The 17,448-nt window shown below is 46.7% G+C and overlaps 1 protein-coding gene across 2 annotated transcripts; it reads left to right on the top strand.

Moving 5' to 3' along the window:
• Window positions 1-8,724: 8,724 nt before the first annotated feature.
• Window positions 8,725-14,225, top strand: ZNF689 (zinc finger protein 689). Of its 2 annotated transcripts, XM_028513433.2 has the most exons (3): window positions 8,726-9,417; window positions 9,617-9,730; window positions 11,260-14,225. In XM_028513433.2, the coding sequence occupies exons 1-3, from the start codon at window positions 9,213-9,215 to the stop codon at window positions 12,441-12,443; spliced, it is 1,503 nt and encodes a 500-aa protein (XP_028369234.1). In that variant the 5' UTR covers window positions 8,726-9,212; the 3' UTR covers window positions 12,444-14,225. The 2 variants fall into 2 exon arrangements, with proteins under 2 accessions (XP_035877182.1, XP_028369234.1); XM_036021289.1 differs by lacking the exon at window positions 9,617-9,730 and having other exon boundaries at window positions 8,725-9,417.
• Window positions 14,226-17,448: the final 3,223 nt, after the last annotated feature.

Genomic DNA, 17,448 nt, shown 5'->3' with positions numbered 1-17,448 from the left:
ATATACTTTTTTTAGTCATAAAAATGAAATAAATATTGCTGTTTGTGAAAACATGGATGGATCTTGAGAGAACATGACTATTGATTGATCTGTGAGCCCAACCTGAGCAACTGGAGACTCCTCACCCCCTCTCCTGTCCCTGGAATATATCTTCTGCCCACTGGTCCCACAGTGGGAGCCATTTTCAAGGATACAGCCTTGAGAAAGCAATGTGTTGTTGAGACCATCTGGACAGTATAGGTGACTGAACCCTGTTAAGGCCTCTGTATAAATTTTTAAGATTCTGGTGGGCATGAGTGGAAACCAACTCGTCTTGCAGCCGCCTAAGACAAGCTTTGTATTTAACTTCCATGGCCTGTTAAAGCTGCCACCTATCAATATGGAATAGTCTGCCTCTTTCTTTGGTTTCTCCTTAACCTCTGTGTATGGGAAGCAATTTTAGATTTCACCTAGGAAAGTTCCCAGGTTGTGAACCAACAGCATCCCTCTTGTTAGCTAAGTTCCATCTCTCTCGGTTAACTAACTGCCTACCATAGGTCCCACACTGGACAGTTAACTGTTTTAAATTTCGGTGACATGTCTGTGAGGTAGATAGTATGATCCCAATTTCACAAATGAAGAAACTTACAATGGCAAGGTGAAGAAATGTGCTTACATTACACAGATGCCAAGAGGTAGAGAGGCAGGGGTCAATAGTTTTGCCTGACTGCAAGGCAAGAGCGGGTCCTGTACCTCATATCTGTAAAGGTAGTTAATTATGGAATGAGGGTCTCTTTCTGGGGGTTGGGGGGAGGGTGGCACAGGTGGCACAGGGACAAAGGGAAAGCAAAGAAAACAAATTTTCATTCCTTCCTTATTTTTGAACTATTGTGCTGAAGAGAAGCTGTATAGCATGATGATGAGGATACTTGAGCTTCAAAGTCAGATACATTGGATTCTATTGCTGACTCACTTTAGCTCTGTTTCTGTGTTTCTTACTGGACTGAGCATGAGCGCCCCCATTTGGAAAGTGATATGATCAGCTTCATGGGTTTGTCTCCAGTATTAAAATAATAGAATGTATTTGGAGTGTTTTGCACAATTCCCAGAGCACTGCGTGGGTTTTTGTTTTTCTTATTTTCACTACAATTATTCTTAGGCGCAACAATGAATAAGATTCTGACTTTGTCTACTCAGGCCTCAAATCGGTGGAGAAAAGAGAAGAGAGTGCTTCTGTAAATCATGATGGGCAGGGACTTCTATCCCAGAAGCGTGTGTGAGCCCTCCAAGGCCATGCCGGCTCAAAAGGGAAATCCCCAGTGATTAAGTCAGTAGAAAAGCCACTGAACTTTAAACCTGGGCCAGTCAGAAGGGAGAGAGAAGCATCATTGGTTGCCACCCCCAAGGACAGGGGAACCAAACCCGGCAACCTAGCTTCAATGGGAAATTGAACCCTCAACCTTTTGGTTACAGAAGATGCTCCAGCCATTCTTAACCAACTGAACCACACCGGTCAGAGCTCAATTTTCTTATTCTCTGCCCTCAAGTCGAGTGTGTACAAGTCCATAAATGTGCTCAGCTTCCTGGAATTGTCTTCTCTCAGGACAGGAACCCCGTTTGGCCAGGACAGGCTCTCAGAGGCATTGTGAGTCAGCGGAACCTGAGAGGCTGAGGTAGAATCTCGCAGACTATGCTAAGGCTGGCTCTTTGCACCGTAAGCCACTCCGTGGCCCTCTGGGGAGGTAAGAAGCCAGCCTCCAGCCAAGTGTTACCTAGCAACAGAGTCCCAGAGTGCAGACCAAGAGGCCAATCAGTAGACATATCACTGAGCACTGTCAGAGCAATGTCCTTAAGATCAGCTGGAAGGGACGAATGTCAAGCTTCCGACTATATCCGAATGATGGTTGTACACCACCACCATATTTCCTTAGGCCATCCTAAGGAAATGGTACTGTTGTTCCAGTCTGAGAGACAGCGGAGCAGTGTCTCCTCAGCCCCCTAAGAAACAGTGGGGCCTCAGGGCTTAAAGACTCCAGAGAGCTGCCCACTCTGGGCTGTGGAGGAAGCTTCACCAGCAAGTCCTTGCATTTCTTCCTGGGGGAGTGGTGAAGCCTACAGTGCAGAAGGAGACAAGGAAGAAAGAGAGGGAGAGGGAGAGAGAGAAACTTGTGTTTGTTGCCTCTCATGCGCCCCTTACTGGGAACCTGGCTAGGTTCTCACACACCCCTTCCTGAGGATCTGGCTGGGAATTGAACCACCGACCCTTAGGTTTGCAGGCTGGCACTTAATTCACTGAGCCATACCAGGCTGGGCTAAAGTTTTTATTTGACTTTCCCAGGAGAGGGAAAGGCCTAGGTGCAGAGATATGCACCAGCCCTGAGGGTTTGGGGCTTTGAGTTTTTATCTAGCAGTGGTTGTAGAGCAGGACATTTCAATTAGGCTGCAATGTGTTTCCATGCTCTTTGGGTGCACAGGCTGGATCATAGTAGTCTAGCATGTCCTATTTCATAAGCTTCCAGAGACTCTGTGCCTTCAGGGCACTTCCAGTAATTTTCTAGTCCTGAGGATAAAGGCTCATAAAACAATTAGGATCAGTCATGCTTTATGGGGTCCAGCTAACTCTGGCAAAGAAGGTCTGAGAAGGGGGCTTTTGTCCTATTAGTGGTACGGCCCACCCTGGATACCTGGGTGTGATCAAAGAGATTGGACCCTCTTTTTCTCTTCCTTTTTGCAACTCAGAGACCATTAGGCTTCCATCCGGATGCATCTGAGAGCATATCTCTTGAGGAGGTCTTCTCTTTGAGGGTTCAGAAGAATGTACCCCACCATTGCAGATGAAGCAACTTCTCTAGGCCCCATTCTCTTACCCAGTGCGCTGTTGGTCCCACACCCCCTAGGATTGTCAGGCCCCAAACACACTCACATCTCTTGGATGAAGAGAAAAGAAGGAGGTGTGGAGCTTGGAGGCTGAGGATCCCGAGAAGGGGGTGAGGCGCTCAGGACCTGGGGGATAAGTGAGGAAAGGGAGGCTAAGGTGTAATTCAGCCTCTTGGTAGTAAACTGGGGCTGCCCTTCCTCCCAGCAGCTCCCCTCACCCTACACCTACATCCCACTCTTCTTTTTAAAGACCACAGTTAGTAAGAATCCTCTGAACCTTCTCTTCCAAAGTTCTGTTTCCCAGACCTAGAGTCTTCCTTGCATTAAGAGGTAGCTAGCTGATCCTGCTGGGCCCAACTGGGGGTGTAGGGTGAAGTGCCCTCGTTGAGGTGAGGTCTTTTGCCTACTTTCTGCTGAGTACCTAAAGCATTGCTGTCTGAAAGAGCTTTCTTCTATTATGCGGATGTTCTATATCTGTGTCATCCAACAGAGAAGGCACAAGCCACCACAGATGGCTGTTTAACACTTGAAATGCAGCTAGTCAGCCTGAGAGGTTCTGCACACTACACTTTTACTGGCCTTGGAAGGGGGCTAGAGGTTCACCTAGTCAAGTTTGGCGGCCTGCCCTTGTCTCTCAGGGCAGCTATTTGAAGCTGTCTAGAGCACTCTTTACATACATAAACAAATCTGATGACTTGTCAACTTCCAGTTAGAATGTAAACAGGTATTTTTAGGTGCTCAAAAAGCAGGAGGGCTTAAATTTTTAAGAAATGTTTGCTTTGAAATGCATATATTTAAGGTCTCTAACCAGAGAGAGGTGTCAGCTTACCTCTGAAAAGAAGTTGGCCCTTCCTTATGAAAAGCTTATACAGTTTTGGAGGCCATGAGCAAGAAAGAAGGGATAGAATTTTTTGGATAATGGAAACTTCCACCTGAGCTAGATGGGACATTGAGGGATTTATGCTTAGATCCTTATGCCTTGGATGAACAGGCACTTGTGTTGCTCCAGCTCCAACTGCCTGATTCCAGGAGAAAGATGGCTGTGGTTATTCAAAGTACCCTACAGTCTTTGGTTCCACTTGTCTTTGCAGAAAGTAAGAGTAAGAAAATAAGGAAGAAATGGGGAATCTAAGAACTTAATTCAGCTTGTGTGAGAGAGAGAGACTGTCACTGAAGCTGTGGCAATACCCCCTAGAAGTAACTGCAGGGGCTGTTGCCAGTAATTGCCTCAGGGCTCTTAGCCACAGGGCAACTGTGCTCTCAAGCTCCAAAGAAGCCCATGTTAAGGCTGTCCTTCTCCTGGCCAGCCACTAGCAGGTCTAGTCTGCTGAGCAGCCTTCCCTGTGGTAGTATGGGCACTGCTTTCTCAGTGCAAGAACCTGCTTCAGCATCAACTCATCCACACAGGTGAGACACCACTTCTCTGGCTCCAGTGTGGCTGCTGCTTTTGAAAAAGCAGGGCACTGGCCACCCACATAAGGAAGAAGCCCTCTGTATGTCTTGATTATGGGTTTTTTTTTAAGATTTTATTTTATTTATTTTTAGAGAGGGAAGGGAGGGGAGAGAGAGAGAGAGAGAGAGAGAGAGAGAGAGACATCAATGTGGGGTTGCTGGGGGTCATGGCCTGCAACCCAGGCATGTGCCCTGACTGGGAATCGAACCTGCGACACTTTGGTTCACAGCCTGCGCTCAATCCACTGAGCTACGCCAGCCAGGGCTTTGTGGGGAGTTTTTTTGCCTTCCCCTCACTGTTAGTCAGACACTGGCAGGTTCACTCTGGTAACTGTCCCCATGTTTGTGGGTCAAGTAGTGTCCACTTTTACCTGTGTGCTTACCTGGTCTAGCACCAGCTGCTCCACAAAAGGGACAAGCCCTACCTGTACCCTGACTGTGGCTGCCACTTCCACCTGAGCAGGGGCATGTATATCCACAGGTGCAGACATATGTGCACAGACAGTGGGTGCCACGCTTTGCATACTCTCTCCTCATGGCCTACCACCAGCTTGTGCACTTGCGTGGGCATTGCCACTTGGGTGGGCAATGTGGCAGTTACTTTGCTCACCAGGAAAACGTACTCCAGCACCAGCTCAAGGCTGTAGGTAGTGCTTCCACTAGAAGGTCCCTTGGCAGATGGAGACACACACAGGTGAGAAGACTTACCCTTGCCCAGAGTAAGCTATCTGCTTCTCTCCTGCTCAGCCACAGGTACATCCACTCTGACGATAAGCCCTTTCCCTGCACCAAGTGTGGGAAAGCCTTCAAGAGAAAGTATGCCCTGAAAGCCCATCGGTGGATCCATCAGGCAAAGAGGGTGAGGCATAGTGTTGGGGACTTTCTGGGCAGTCCCTATGCCAAGCTCCTGACCTTATGGTTCCCCAGTTCATGCCCACTATTTCTCAGATAAATTGCAGGAGTGTAGATGACCTGGGTCGGGCACTGTGAAGGAGTTTATAATGGATGAGATTCCTCCTTATCAAATGTTGGCCATGCAGAGCAAGCAGGGGCAGGAGAGAGAGGAAAAACAGAGATGTACAAAGTAATAGGTCTGTAGGTACCTTGGGGTACCCCATCAGAGAGCAGGATATAGAGGTAATCAGAAATGTGTTAGTGAGTTCCCTCACTCAGAAATGAAACAGGTTAGGACTTGACTTACGTGAATCTGTTAAGAAAGGTGAGACTCCCTAATCTTTCATTGCCTTCCCCTAGGGTGGACACTGTTCACCCAGGTCTGGAGTCTAGTCAGTTTATAAGGTGCAATCTATGTGTACTTTAACTGAAGTTGCATTTTTAGGCACTTTTCCTCACTAAGCATGAAATGAGGAGGAATTAATGTCAAAGCCTTTCACCCAGTTTAGACCTGCCAGTGCAATCCAGAGAACATTCTAGGTTCAAATCTCAGCCCTGCCTTTACTAAGAGGTTTTTGACAAGCTGCTCAACTTTTTGATAATTGTAAATAAAGATAATCATCCTTATAAGGACTCTGGAAGGTGAATTTCAACTAAGATCATCTATATCACTGCCCACACAGTGGTACCTGGTATTTAGTTGGCCCTGAACACCATTTCTCTTTACCCAGAACAGGGTGCCTTTGGTCTTTATGTGGCTTCTTGGTATGTAGACTCCCTGGATCTTCTCCACCCTTTCTGCAGTGGATGGCCTTCCTTCAAAAGGAGCCCTGCTTGTCCCTATGCCCAATGTGGGTCCAGGAATTTATACAGAAAGGAGCAAGGGGCTCTGCTGTTATCAAGTCATGAGTGTTTTTTTTTTTCTTCAAAGTGTTTCCCTGAAGTAAGAAGTATCTGATTCTACCTGAATTCTAGGCTCTACCTTAGTGGCTCCTATCAAAATGATGGCAAGCCTGGTGTTAAAAAAAAATTCAACTGAGTAAATTTGAAGATCTAATTGGCTTTATTAAGTGATTCATGAATTGGGCAGCATCTCATCTAGCCAGCAGAGCGGTACTCCAAGAAGTTACACAAAATGGAAAGGAGGGTGGGGCGAGGATGTTATTAGCAAAAGGAAAACAATGAACCAAAAGTTCATTGGATGAAAACAAGAGTTCACAGTGACAGTGTCTTCTCATTGGCTGAGCTGCACACTTTCCATTGGCTGGGCTGGAAATCTTCCCTCATTCAATACATCTTCCAGTTGGAGATGCAAGGTATATCTCTTCCTGTTTGAGGTAATTGAGGATCAGTGATTGGGCATGACAGCTCCTTGTACAGGCCTTCCCAATTCCAGTTTTAACTGAGGTTTCCTTTATTAATTTTCATACTGGCCAAATGGGTTCTTTAGAGCCTAGGGCCAAAAAGGCTAGGCAAAGGTTGCACTTTTAGTCCAACCTGCCTTCCCAGCACTTTAATACCTCAGTATTTAATCATCTTTCCCGTTCAGTGTCAGCATCTTCTCCTTGTTCAGTTGATAGCACATTATTATTGTTTAGGCAGGGTGTCCACAGAGGGAGTCTGACTCTTCCCAGCCTCCTCTGTGTAATCACTTTCTTCCTTCAAAATAAAATGTGCTATCCATTTGACTTTTTATTCCCTTAGCAGCCTAAGTTCACATTCTTATTTCTCTAAACTGAGCTACGTGTAGACAGAAAGAGTGGGCAAAAAGCTATCAGTTCATCCTGCAAGCTTCCAGTTTAGAAGGTCATTTACTTCTCTTGACTTATTTAGAGTTCTCCAAAGTACAGAATGAAGCCCTTCGATATTTGGTACCAACCTACCCTTTCAGTCCTTCAGTTTTACCATATGTGTATCTTGTGCTACATTAGAAAGCAGCATTATTCTCTTCACACTCAGAACTTGCCTGAATTCCTGGCTTTATGCCAGAGAACTGTAACCACCATAGAATTCAGCTATTTATAAAACAAATATATAATGAGCACCACTGCCCACCCCTTTATAGACCAAACTCATTTCCCATGTGATGCATCAGTCTAGAAAGTCATTAAGAGAAAAGACTCTTGATTACTCATTTGGGCAGTCTTGACATTCTATTTGCTCCCCCAGTAGTTTGTTCAATAAAGTCACTATCCTTACAACAGAGGAGAACTCAATGGAAGATTTACTGCAGTTTTTTTCTACTTCCTCTTTTCAAAAATTATACTCAGAATGTCTTACTATGTTATCTTTTTTTTTTTTTTAATCCTCACCCAAGGACATTTTTTTTGTGGTGGGGGTGGGGAGAGAGCGAGAGCGAGAGCGAGAGCGAGAGCGAGAGCGAGAGCGAGAGAGAGAGAGAGAGGGAAACACTGATGTGAGAGAGAAAAAACATTGATTGAGTGCCTTCTCATATGTGCCCTGACTCACAACCTGGGTTATGTGCCCTGACCTAGAATCAAACCTACGACCATTCAGTCTATGGGATCATGCTCTAATCAACTGAGCCACACCTGCCAGGGTCTGCCTATGTTATCATGTGACTTCCTGTCACATTGTCTTTATTCCCTGTAGGCTTTGGGGTAAAGTTTTGCTCAAAGCAGGTACTTTATTAATGGGTTGGAAAGATAAATGTGTATGTTACCAGCTGAGGTAAGAGATGTAGCAAATGGAATATTCTCCTGTTCCCAGCTCCCGTGGGCAATGACATTAAGTTGGTGAAATTGCATGACAACAGTTACACAGGAGTAGGGACAGACCTATGGGGGTGGCTGCTGACTGGTTACACCCGCAATTTTCCTTTTCTTTATGTCTTTCCCATACATACTTGTATCATTCTGCTATTATTAGTTGTGAATTATAATAATAATATTATTACTGTAAACTTCATTGTTACATTATAATATTCATTATAATTCATTATAATAATTATAATAATATTGGGGCATTTAAAAAAAAAGCGCGCGCGCGCGCGCGTGTGTGTGTGTGTATGTAGAGATTCGCAGAAGACTGAACCCGAGAAGAGACCAGGCGCGCTCAGGTGGATTCTTGAGTTCCCAAGCAAATTAAGATCCTGGGAGAGAGAAGAGTGCCTAGTTCAGTGGCGTGAATAAAGGGCCTATCAGCCCCACGTTTCAATCTATCCCTCTGCTTTACTAGCAGTAACCCGCTGAGATCTTTCCTCAATAGTGGAACCGGGATGATACCATCACCTCATACAGTGGTGGCTAAGGATAAATAAGATAGAATGTGTAATGTATTGGGTATGGTGCCCAGACAGAGGAAACGTTGTTAATTCCCTTCCCGAAAGGGAAACAAGTACTGAACCCAAAGGCTTCTCAACCTGGGTTGGTAGGAGTGGCTCCCTCGCTCAAGTCTGCCCCTCCTTCTGGTAGGCAGCGCTTGCCGGAGAACTGGGGCGGGTTGCTAACCCCAGGCCACGTCGCGGGTTCCCGCCTCAAAACTTAGTCACACGACACCAAGGGGCCGGCTTCCTGCCCTACGCTTGCGTTGGCTTCGTTCAAACAGGCCGCTTTCGTCAACACCCAATCAGAAAGCTCGATCTTCGGCCGCCGCCCAATAGGCGCGTGGAATGGGAGGAAAAAAGGGCGTGAAGCCCAATCGCAGCGCCATCACAGTTGAGGGCGAAGAGGGTAGGAAGCCGGCATGGCGCTCCGGTCAATAAAATCGATAGCTGGAAGCTGCCTGTGTTCCAGGCAAAGGCAGTGCAGTAGCAGCGCCGCCATTTTCCCCGAAGGCATCTTCCGGTGCCTTTCCCCCAAGTTTGGGCAGGAGTTTCCTGAATAACAGCGAGAGGTTTCCGTTAGCCGTGCAGGCGGTTGATTCCGATTCCCTCCTGACCTGCCCTGGGCGCACTCAAGTCCCAGTCCGGCGGCAGCTCCCAAGTCCCGGGGTCCGCCAGGGGCCGAGGCTCGGACGGAGAAGTTCGTGGAGTCTGCTTCTCGGGTCCAATGGCACCGCCTTCGGCTCCACTTTCCGCAGGGGGAGCAGGAAAGGCCGGACCCGGCCGGAGAAGGGGAAGGAAACCAAGGGCCATGAAGTTCGCGGACGTGGCAGTGTACTTCTCCCCGGAGGAGTGGGAGTGTCTGCGGCCCGCGCAGAGGGCCCTGTACCGGGACGTGATGCAGGAGACCTACCGCCACCTGGGCGCGCTCGGTGAGGCCCGGCCCAGTCTGCTTCCGCGGGGCGAAAGGGTTTGAGGAGCTTGGCGGTTGGGAGGCAGAGTGTCCAGGCTCCTGGCCTGCGACCAGATTTTGTCAGGGGAGGAGGACGGGGGCTTGGCAGAAGATGCACCGGGTAGATATTTATCTAGAGTTACGTATGAGCTAGACCTCTGACTAAGGTTCTTCTCCAGGGTGCGCAGGTCCCAAACCAGCCCTCATCTCCTGGTTGGAACGAAATACCGATGACTGGGAACCAGCTGCCCTGGATCCACAGGAGTGCCCAAGGGGGTTAACAGTCCAAAGAAGTGAGTGAAAAAATGCCCGTGGAGGGCCTACAGTTTTTGATGACTCAACCCAGACTTATGGTGGCTAGGAGTACCCATGACCCATGTTGCGGGGCTCCATTTGCCGAGTTCGTTCCACAGTTCTAGGGTATTGTTTATGATGGTGTTGGGTCGGCCCACCACACAGAGATTCACATATCAGTTTGCACGCCAATGATCTGCAGTTCTCTATTGTGTGAATGAATCAGTGAGCTTTTAAAACAAACCAGTACCTTCCTGTCTCCTTCCTAGGATCCCCGTCCCCAGCGTCCTTTGAATTGGGTTCTGACTGAGTGACCCTATACCTCTGAGTTTTCTGTGTTTGGATGAAGGGACCTCATGGAGAATACAGCTGCTCAGGGTACAGGGACCTCTTTTTGCCCTTCTGGCAGAACCCTGATCAGTTTAAGACATACTGCACTCCCCTCAGGATCAAGCAAGGCTCTGGTTAACTCCATTCAGGTAGAAGGGTCCCAGATTCACCACAGGGGCAGATGGAATTGTCTGGGCTGGAGTTTCTATACCAGATTCTCCAAGGCCAGGACTATCTAAGATTCAGATCTTACCATGGTATTTTCTTGCTTAAAATCATTCAGTTTTTGCCAAAGTGGGTTGTCAAATGGCTGTCAGTTATATCTAGTCACTTGATAAAAATACAGATTCTTGGAACCCATCCCAGAACTAGTTATTTAGTGTTATAGATGTCTAGGAATGTGTGTGTTTTGATAGCCCCAATTGATTTGGATGTATGCTTAGGTTTGAGAACCATTGGGTAAAATATAGTTCAAGGTCCTTACTGCAGTGGTTCTCAGAGTATGGTCCTCAGACGGATAGCAGCATCACTCCTGATCACCTTAGAAATGCAAATTCGTGGGCCCTGCCTCAGACCTGCTGAATCCAAAATTGGGAGCAGGGTCCTTCAGTCTGTTTCAGTAAGCCTTCCAAATGATTCTGATTACACTAAAATTTGAGAACCATCGGCTTAGAGGGCCCTATGACTTAGTTGCCAGCTCATAACCTTGTTTCCACTTCTTGCCTTATACTTAACCTCTTCAAACACTTTTTAAAAGATTTTATTTATTTATTTTTAGAGAGAGGGAGGGGAGGGAGAAAGAGAGGGAGAGAAATATCAATGTGTGGCTGCCTCTGGCTCACTCCCCACTGGGGACCCAGCCCACACACAACCCAGGCAAGTGCCCCTGGCTGGGAATCCAACCGGTGACCCTTTGGTTTACAGGCCGGCACTCAGTCCACTGAGCCACAACAGCCAGGGCAAAACTTTTAATTTTAAAAGTCAGCTAAATCTCCAAGAAACCTTTCCCAACTTCTCCAGGCTGGGTTAGGGGCTCCTGTAATTCCCTCCATATTTTCATAGCAGGGTATTAAACTAGTTTGTGTGACTAACACTCCCTGAAGACAGGCTGAGTCTATTTGTCTTATAACCTGTAACTGCAATAAGCAAGAGTAGTAGTCCAGTATTTGTTAAATTAATTTCTCCTGTGTCCCTGTAGAAACCAGAACCAGAAAGAAGACTGAAGAGAAGGAAGTATTTCCACCCAAGGAGGCACCACGAAAGGGGAAGAGGGGGCGGAGGCCCAGCAAGCCCCGACTGATACCCAGACAGACATCTGGGGGTCCCATATGCCCTGACTGCGGTTGTACCTTCCCTGATCACCTGGCTCTGAAAAGCCACAAGTGTGCCCAGAATCTAAAAAAGCCTTACCCTTGCCCAGACTGTGGGCGCCGCTTTTCTTATCCATCCCTGTTGGTCAGTCACCGGCGGGCACACTCTGGTGAATGTCCCTATGTTTGTGACCAGTGTGGCAAGCGTTTCTCCCAGCGTAAGAATCTCTCCCAGCACCAGGTTATCCACACAGGGGAGAAGCCCTACCATTGCCCTGACTGTGGCCGCTGCTTCCGTAGGAGCCGGTCCTTGGCCAATCACCGGACCACACATACGGGCGAAAAACCCCACCAGTGTTCTAGCTGTGGGCGACGCTTTGCCTACCCATCCCTGCTAGCCATCCACCAGCGCACACATACAGGAGAGAAGCCCTACACCTGCCTCGAATGCAACCGCCGCTTCCGCCAGCGCACTGCTCTTGTCATCCACCAGCGCATCCACACTGGTGAGAAGCCATACCCATGTCCAGACTGTGAGCGGCGCTTCTCTTCGTCCTCTCGCCTTGTGAGCCACCGGCGAGTACACTCTGGGGAGCGTCCTTATGCCTGTGAACACTGTGAGGCCCGCTTCTCTCAGCGCAGTACGCTGCTCCAGCACCAGCTCTTGCACACAGGAGAGAAGCCCTATCCCTGCCCAGACTGTGGTCGTGCCTTCCGTCGGAGCGGCTCCCTAGCCATACATCGCAGCACACACACCGAGGAGAAGCTGCACGCGTGTGATGACTGTGGCCGTCGGTTTGCTTACCCCTCACTACTGGCCAGTCACCGGCGCGTTCACTCAGGCGAGCGGCCCTATGCTTGCGACCTGTGCTCTAAGCGTTTCGCCCAGTGGAGCCACCTGGCGCAGCACCAGCTTCTGCACACTGGGGAGAAGCCTTTCCCCTGCCTTGAGTGTGGCCGTTGCTTTCGCCAGAGGTGGTCTCTGGCAGTCCACAAGTGTAGCCCCAGGGTCCAAAACTGTAGGCCTAGATCTGTTATAGAGGGACCCAGTCAGAAGGACAGTGCCCTTTAGAATGGGAAGAACTGTCTTAAGTTCATTTCATTTCATAGGCCCAGAGAAGGGAAGGAGAAGCCCCAGGTCATGCAGGGCAGATTGAGTACTATAACTCAGGTCTCCTGCACAGACCTGAACTTGAGTATGTTCCAACCACACTGGCTGCCTTATTCTGTCTAGAACAGACAGTCCCATTAGGAGAGGTGACATCTTTTGCTTCAAGTTTAGCAAGCTACCCTACCTTACAAGAATTTCTGTGTGTGGACATCAGGGTAAAAGTTCTCCCCATATATTTTAGGGTCTGCCTGCCTTTCAAACGTGCATGTAGGGAATATCTGTCCCCTTGCATGCAGACAGGAGGCTCCCAGTAGGTGGCAGGATGTTACCCTACTCTGCCTCTTCCTCTATACCAGGTTTAAATAACCTTGTTTAGACCCCTTCTTACAACACTCCTGCCAAGTGGTTTTCTACCCTAACTTTAAAACTCCCTTGACAGGGAGCTCACTACCTCAAAAGGCAGGTCATTTCATTGTGGGATAGCTGTGATCTTTAGAGCATGGTTAAATGGCACATTCTCCTTCCCTGTAAGCCTTGCCCAGAATATGTTTAATTCTTCTACATGGCAGCCTTTCAGATAACTTAGTCACAACTACTTTGCCCCCATGTTTTCAGCATTAATTTGGTCAATCAGTCCTTAAAGATAGGGTTTCAGTTCCCACATATGATCTCCAACAGGTGCTGGTTTTTCACTATCCCTTTTAAAGAATCATACAAGAATAAGCCAGCATACCTTCTTGTTCTATAGTTGTTTTAACAGCTCTAGATTGCATTGGATCTGGGAGGAGTGCAGCACTGTACCAGGGGTTTATTGGGTTGCAGACTCCCAAACACCTAAGGTTGCCCCCCCGCCCCAAATCCTGATTTTAGAAACATCAATCAGCTACCTTCTGTATGTGTCCTGAGGACCAAACCTACAACCTGGTGTATAGGACGATGCTCTAACTAACTGAACCACCCAGCCAGGGTCCTAAGGTTTTTTAAACCACATGGTGTGAAGCTAAGTTTTCTGCACCCTGTGTTTGTTCAAGTTGGTTCTGGCACACAAGTGCTGTGAACTTTGGGAAAAGATTGATCTTAAGGAAAAGCAAGGACAGTATGGGCTAGCAGCAAGAAGTGAAAAGACCAGCTTGTACTTAACCTGGTGGATTTGGATTGGTTCTTGGCAGCTAGTAGTTGGAAAACCCTAGGTCTCGCTTCAGCCCAGAACCTTCCATGAGCTCTCAGTCAACTTTTTTTTTCCCCCCATAAAGTGAGGTGAGGTCATTCAAGGAGGGTAGAAAGCTAGGTGATTACATATGAAGCAGAAAGAGTATACATAGAATTACTGAGTTGTGTTCATGTCTGCCCCCTCACATAAGCTCCAGAAGTCAGCATTGTGTCTTAATTTTTTATTTGCTTCCATGGCACCCACCCCTGAGTAGGTAGGTGCTCAGTAAAGCTTTACTGAATTGAATGAACAGTCCTATCACTTCACCTTGGGTAGCTGCACCAAATTGGAATTTCCATGCCTGACTTGTCTCATTCCAACACCTGGAAGGGGTCATCCTACTCCTGTTGCTTCTTTCCGTTCTCCTGATATCAGCCCCAGAGTGGGGGAGCAGCTGGGGAACCCAGCTTTTGTGATTACCTCTGTTCTGGTGTTTAGCAAGTTGCATTGTAACTCTTTCTCCTTGGATAATGAGCTACCCCAAGGTAGGGGTCAGACCAGACTGGGTCTTATTAAAATATCTGTTGAGTGAATTTGGTTCCTTGTGGAATTACTGTTCATAAAATGTAAATCTAGTTCCATGCTAAGTAGAAATTTTCACAGTTCTGATGGAGACCTGCCGTATGGTAGCAGAGACCTATTAGATGCCTGCCTAGAACCCTGTTTTAGGACTCGCTCTTTTCCCTACTTTCATCACCAAGTTGACCAACTATTTCCTTACTTAGGAATTTATAACTTTCTTTGGGCCTGATTGTAACTCAAAACTTGGGAGCCATTGGTGGCCAAGTTCCATTGTGTGGTCTATGGAGGGCAGAGATGGGAGACAACTTCTAGGTTTCAATCCCAGGGACCATTTGATGAATACCTGTATCTTTCAAGTAAATTCCCCCTTCTGCTTCAGGTAGTTTAAGTTGACTTTCTGTTACTTGCAACCAAAAGAATTAACTAATACACAGTTCCAATATGGGTTAATCTCCCATCTGCCTTTATGCCTCTATAGTAACTACGAGGAAAATTTTCTGATCTCCAACCTCAGTTAAACCTTCAATATCACTTTAAGTCTTCCATATATCTTAAGCCAGTGAGTACCTTCTTCACTAAGAGAACAGGGTATTAAATAGGAACTCCTTCAACATTCCACTCCCCACTCTGACTCCAAATTTGCCAGTGTGGACATTCATACTCACTTGCTTCTACCCTACCTCAAGAAAGTCCATCATATGCAATGCTAATCAACATACCTGTGCTTGTTATTCATCAACTGCCCCCTCAGGGATTTTGCTCCATCTATTATTTTTCTCTCTCCTCTTAGTTTCATGATTATAGAGTCCTCTCTTATATGGAACACACACACACACTCCAGCCTATAAACATGCTAAACGTAAACTTTAGCATAAACATGCTAAAATCTTATCTTTAACAACAATAACTTTCCCTTTGGCCTCTGTCATCTCCCATTTTCAGCTAATTTCTTAAAGCACTAGCCATTCTGTTTATTTTTTAAAACATTTATTTTATTGATTATGCTAATACAATTGTCCCATTTTTTCCTCCCTTTTATTCCCCTCTGCCCTGAGCTCCCCCTCCCACCTGCATCCCCCACTTCCCTTAGTTCACGTCTATGGCTCATACATATAAATTCTTTGACTTCTCCAATTCCTACACTATTCTTGGCCTCCCCCTGTCTATTTTGTACCTACCAATTACTCTTCTTATTCCCAGTACCTTTTTTCCCATTCCTTCCTCCCCCTCCCAGCTGATAACCCTCCATGTGATCTCCATTTCTGTGATTCTGTTCCTGTTCTAGTTGTTTGCTTAGGTGTTTTTTTTTTTTTTTTTTTTTTTTTTTTTTTTTTTTGGTTCAGTTGATAGTTGAGAGTTTGTTGTCATTTTACTGTTCATATTTTTGATCATCTACTTTTTTTAGATAAATCCCTTTAACATTTCATATAATAAGGGCTTGGTGATGATGAACTCCTATAACTTGACCTTATCTGGGAAGCACTTTATCTGCCCTTCCATTCTAAATGAAAGCTTTGCTGGATACAGTAATCTTGGATGTAGGTCCTTGCCTTTCATGACTTCAAATACTTCTTTCCAGCCCCTTCTTGCCTGCAAGGTTTCTTTTGAGAGAAATCAGCTGATAGTCTTATGGGAGCTCCTTTGTAGGTAACTTATTTTCTCTTGCTGCTTTTAAGATTCTCTCCTTATCTTTAATTTTGCATTGTTGTGGAAAATCCACCCACACGCAGGGAGATAACGAAGCACAAACTTTATTACCCGGGGGCCCAGAGGGGGTGGTTAACATCCAAATTCTCTGAGCACAGATCCTCACTCTTCCGGGGTTTAAATAGTCCCGGGCTCCCTACCTACATGGCGAAGCAAGGTTACAGAAGCTGAGTGCGGAAGTTAGGTCCAGCTACCTTATATGGGAGACAAAGGGAAAACGCAGGAGGAATTTGCAGAAGCTATAGAGCACAGGAGCTTATCATGGGAGTCACTGTATGACCTTGAGTAACTGGCCGTTGCTTTGGTTACGACTTGTCAGCTTCTACAGTCCTGTGTGAAATTTTTTACAAGTTACAGAGCATAAGAAACTTTTGGAGTTTTCTTTTCCTGCCACAGCATAAGTTGATTATGATGTATCTTGGTGTGTTCCTCCTTGGGTCCAACGTCTTTGGGACTGTCTGAGCTTCCTGGACTTCCTAGAAGTCAATTTCCTTTGCCAAATTAGGGAAGTTCTCCATTATTTTTCAAATAAGTTTTTGACTTCTTGATCTTCCTCTTCTTCTGGCATCCCTATGATTCGGATGTTGGAACATTTAAAGTTGTCCCAGAGGTTCCTAAGCCTCTCCTCATTTTTTTGAATTGTTTTCTCTTCATTCTGTTCTGGTTGAATGTTTATTTCTCCCTATTGTTCCAAATTGTTGATTTGAGTCCCGGTTTCCTTCCCTTCACTGTTGGTTCCCTGTACATTTCTCTTCATTTCACTTCACATAGCCTTCACTTTTTCCTCCATTTTGCAACCTTACTCAACCATTTCTATGAACATCCTGATTCCCAGTGTTTTGAACTCTGAATCTGATAGGTGGGCTATCTCATCATGCTTAGTTCTCTTTTTGGAGTTTTGATCTGTTCTTTCATTAGGGCCTTATTTTTTGGTCTTAGCACAGCTATTGTGATGTAAGGGGTGGAAGGTTAAGTATTCCCCAGGGTGGGGCAACCCAGATTGCTGCGTTGTGGTGCTGTCAGGGAAAGGTGAGAGAGAAAACAATACTGCTTGCCAGGCTCTTGACCAGCTTTCAGTCACTTCCTCTGCTATCCACAAGCAAATTGGGCCCTTTTAGTGCTGATTCCTGGGTGGGTGGGTTTGTGGATGTTCCAGGGCCCTGTCGGTCTCTCCAATGAACTCTCCTGTGAGGCTGGGAGTTTCTCCTGCCACCGCAACCCCCACAGGTTTTTACTGCTAAAGGTTTTGAGGTTTTATTTCCCTGAGCTGGAACCCTGGGTTATGAGGTCTGGTTCACTCCCCAGTTGTTCTTCCCAGTTATCCATACGCAAGTGTGGGACCGCCTGGTCTGCCAGCCACCACCTTGCCCACCCTGGTCCTCCAACTGCCACTTTGCTGTGTGTCCTCTCCACCCCAGCTGCCCATCTGTGCCCCTCCTACCAGTCTGAATGAATGTTTTTTCTTAACTCCTTAGTTGTCAGACTTCCATACAGTTCAATTTTCTGGCAGTTCTGGTTATTTTATTT

The sequence above is a fragment of the Phyllostomus discolor genome, chromosome 3, assembly GCF_004126475.2.
Source record: "Phyllostomus discolor isolate MPI-MPIP mPhyDis1 chromosome 3, mPhyDis1.pri.v3, whole genome shotgun sequence".
Lineage (NCBI taxonomy): Eukaryota > Metazoa > Chordata > Mammalia > Chiroptera > Phyllostomidae > Phyllostomus > Phyllostomus discolor.
The sequence above is the reverse complement of the archived record's forward strand: the minus strand, read 5'-3'. Positions and strand labels throughout refer to the sequence as shown.

What these genes read in the sequence shown, in the direction of transcription:
- ZNF689 (XM_028513433.2), top strand. Translation starts at nt 9,213, where the DNA reads ATGGCACCGCCTTCGGCTCCACTTTCCGCAGGGGGAGCAGGAAAGGCC. An exon ending in CCGCCACCTGGGCGCGCTCG is followed by an intron (nt 9,418 to 9,616) that starts GTGAGGCCCGGC and finishes GTTCTTCTCCAG; the next exon opens with GGTGCGCAGGTCCCAAACCA. An exon ending in GGGGTTAACAGTCCAAAGAA is followed by an intron (nt 9,731 to 11,259) that starts GTGAGTGAAAAA and finishes GTGTCCCTGTAG; the next exon opens with AAACCAGAACCAGAAAGAAG.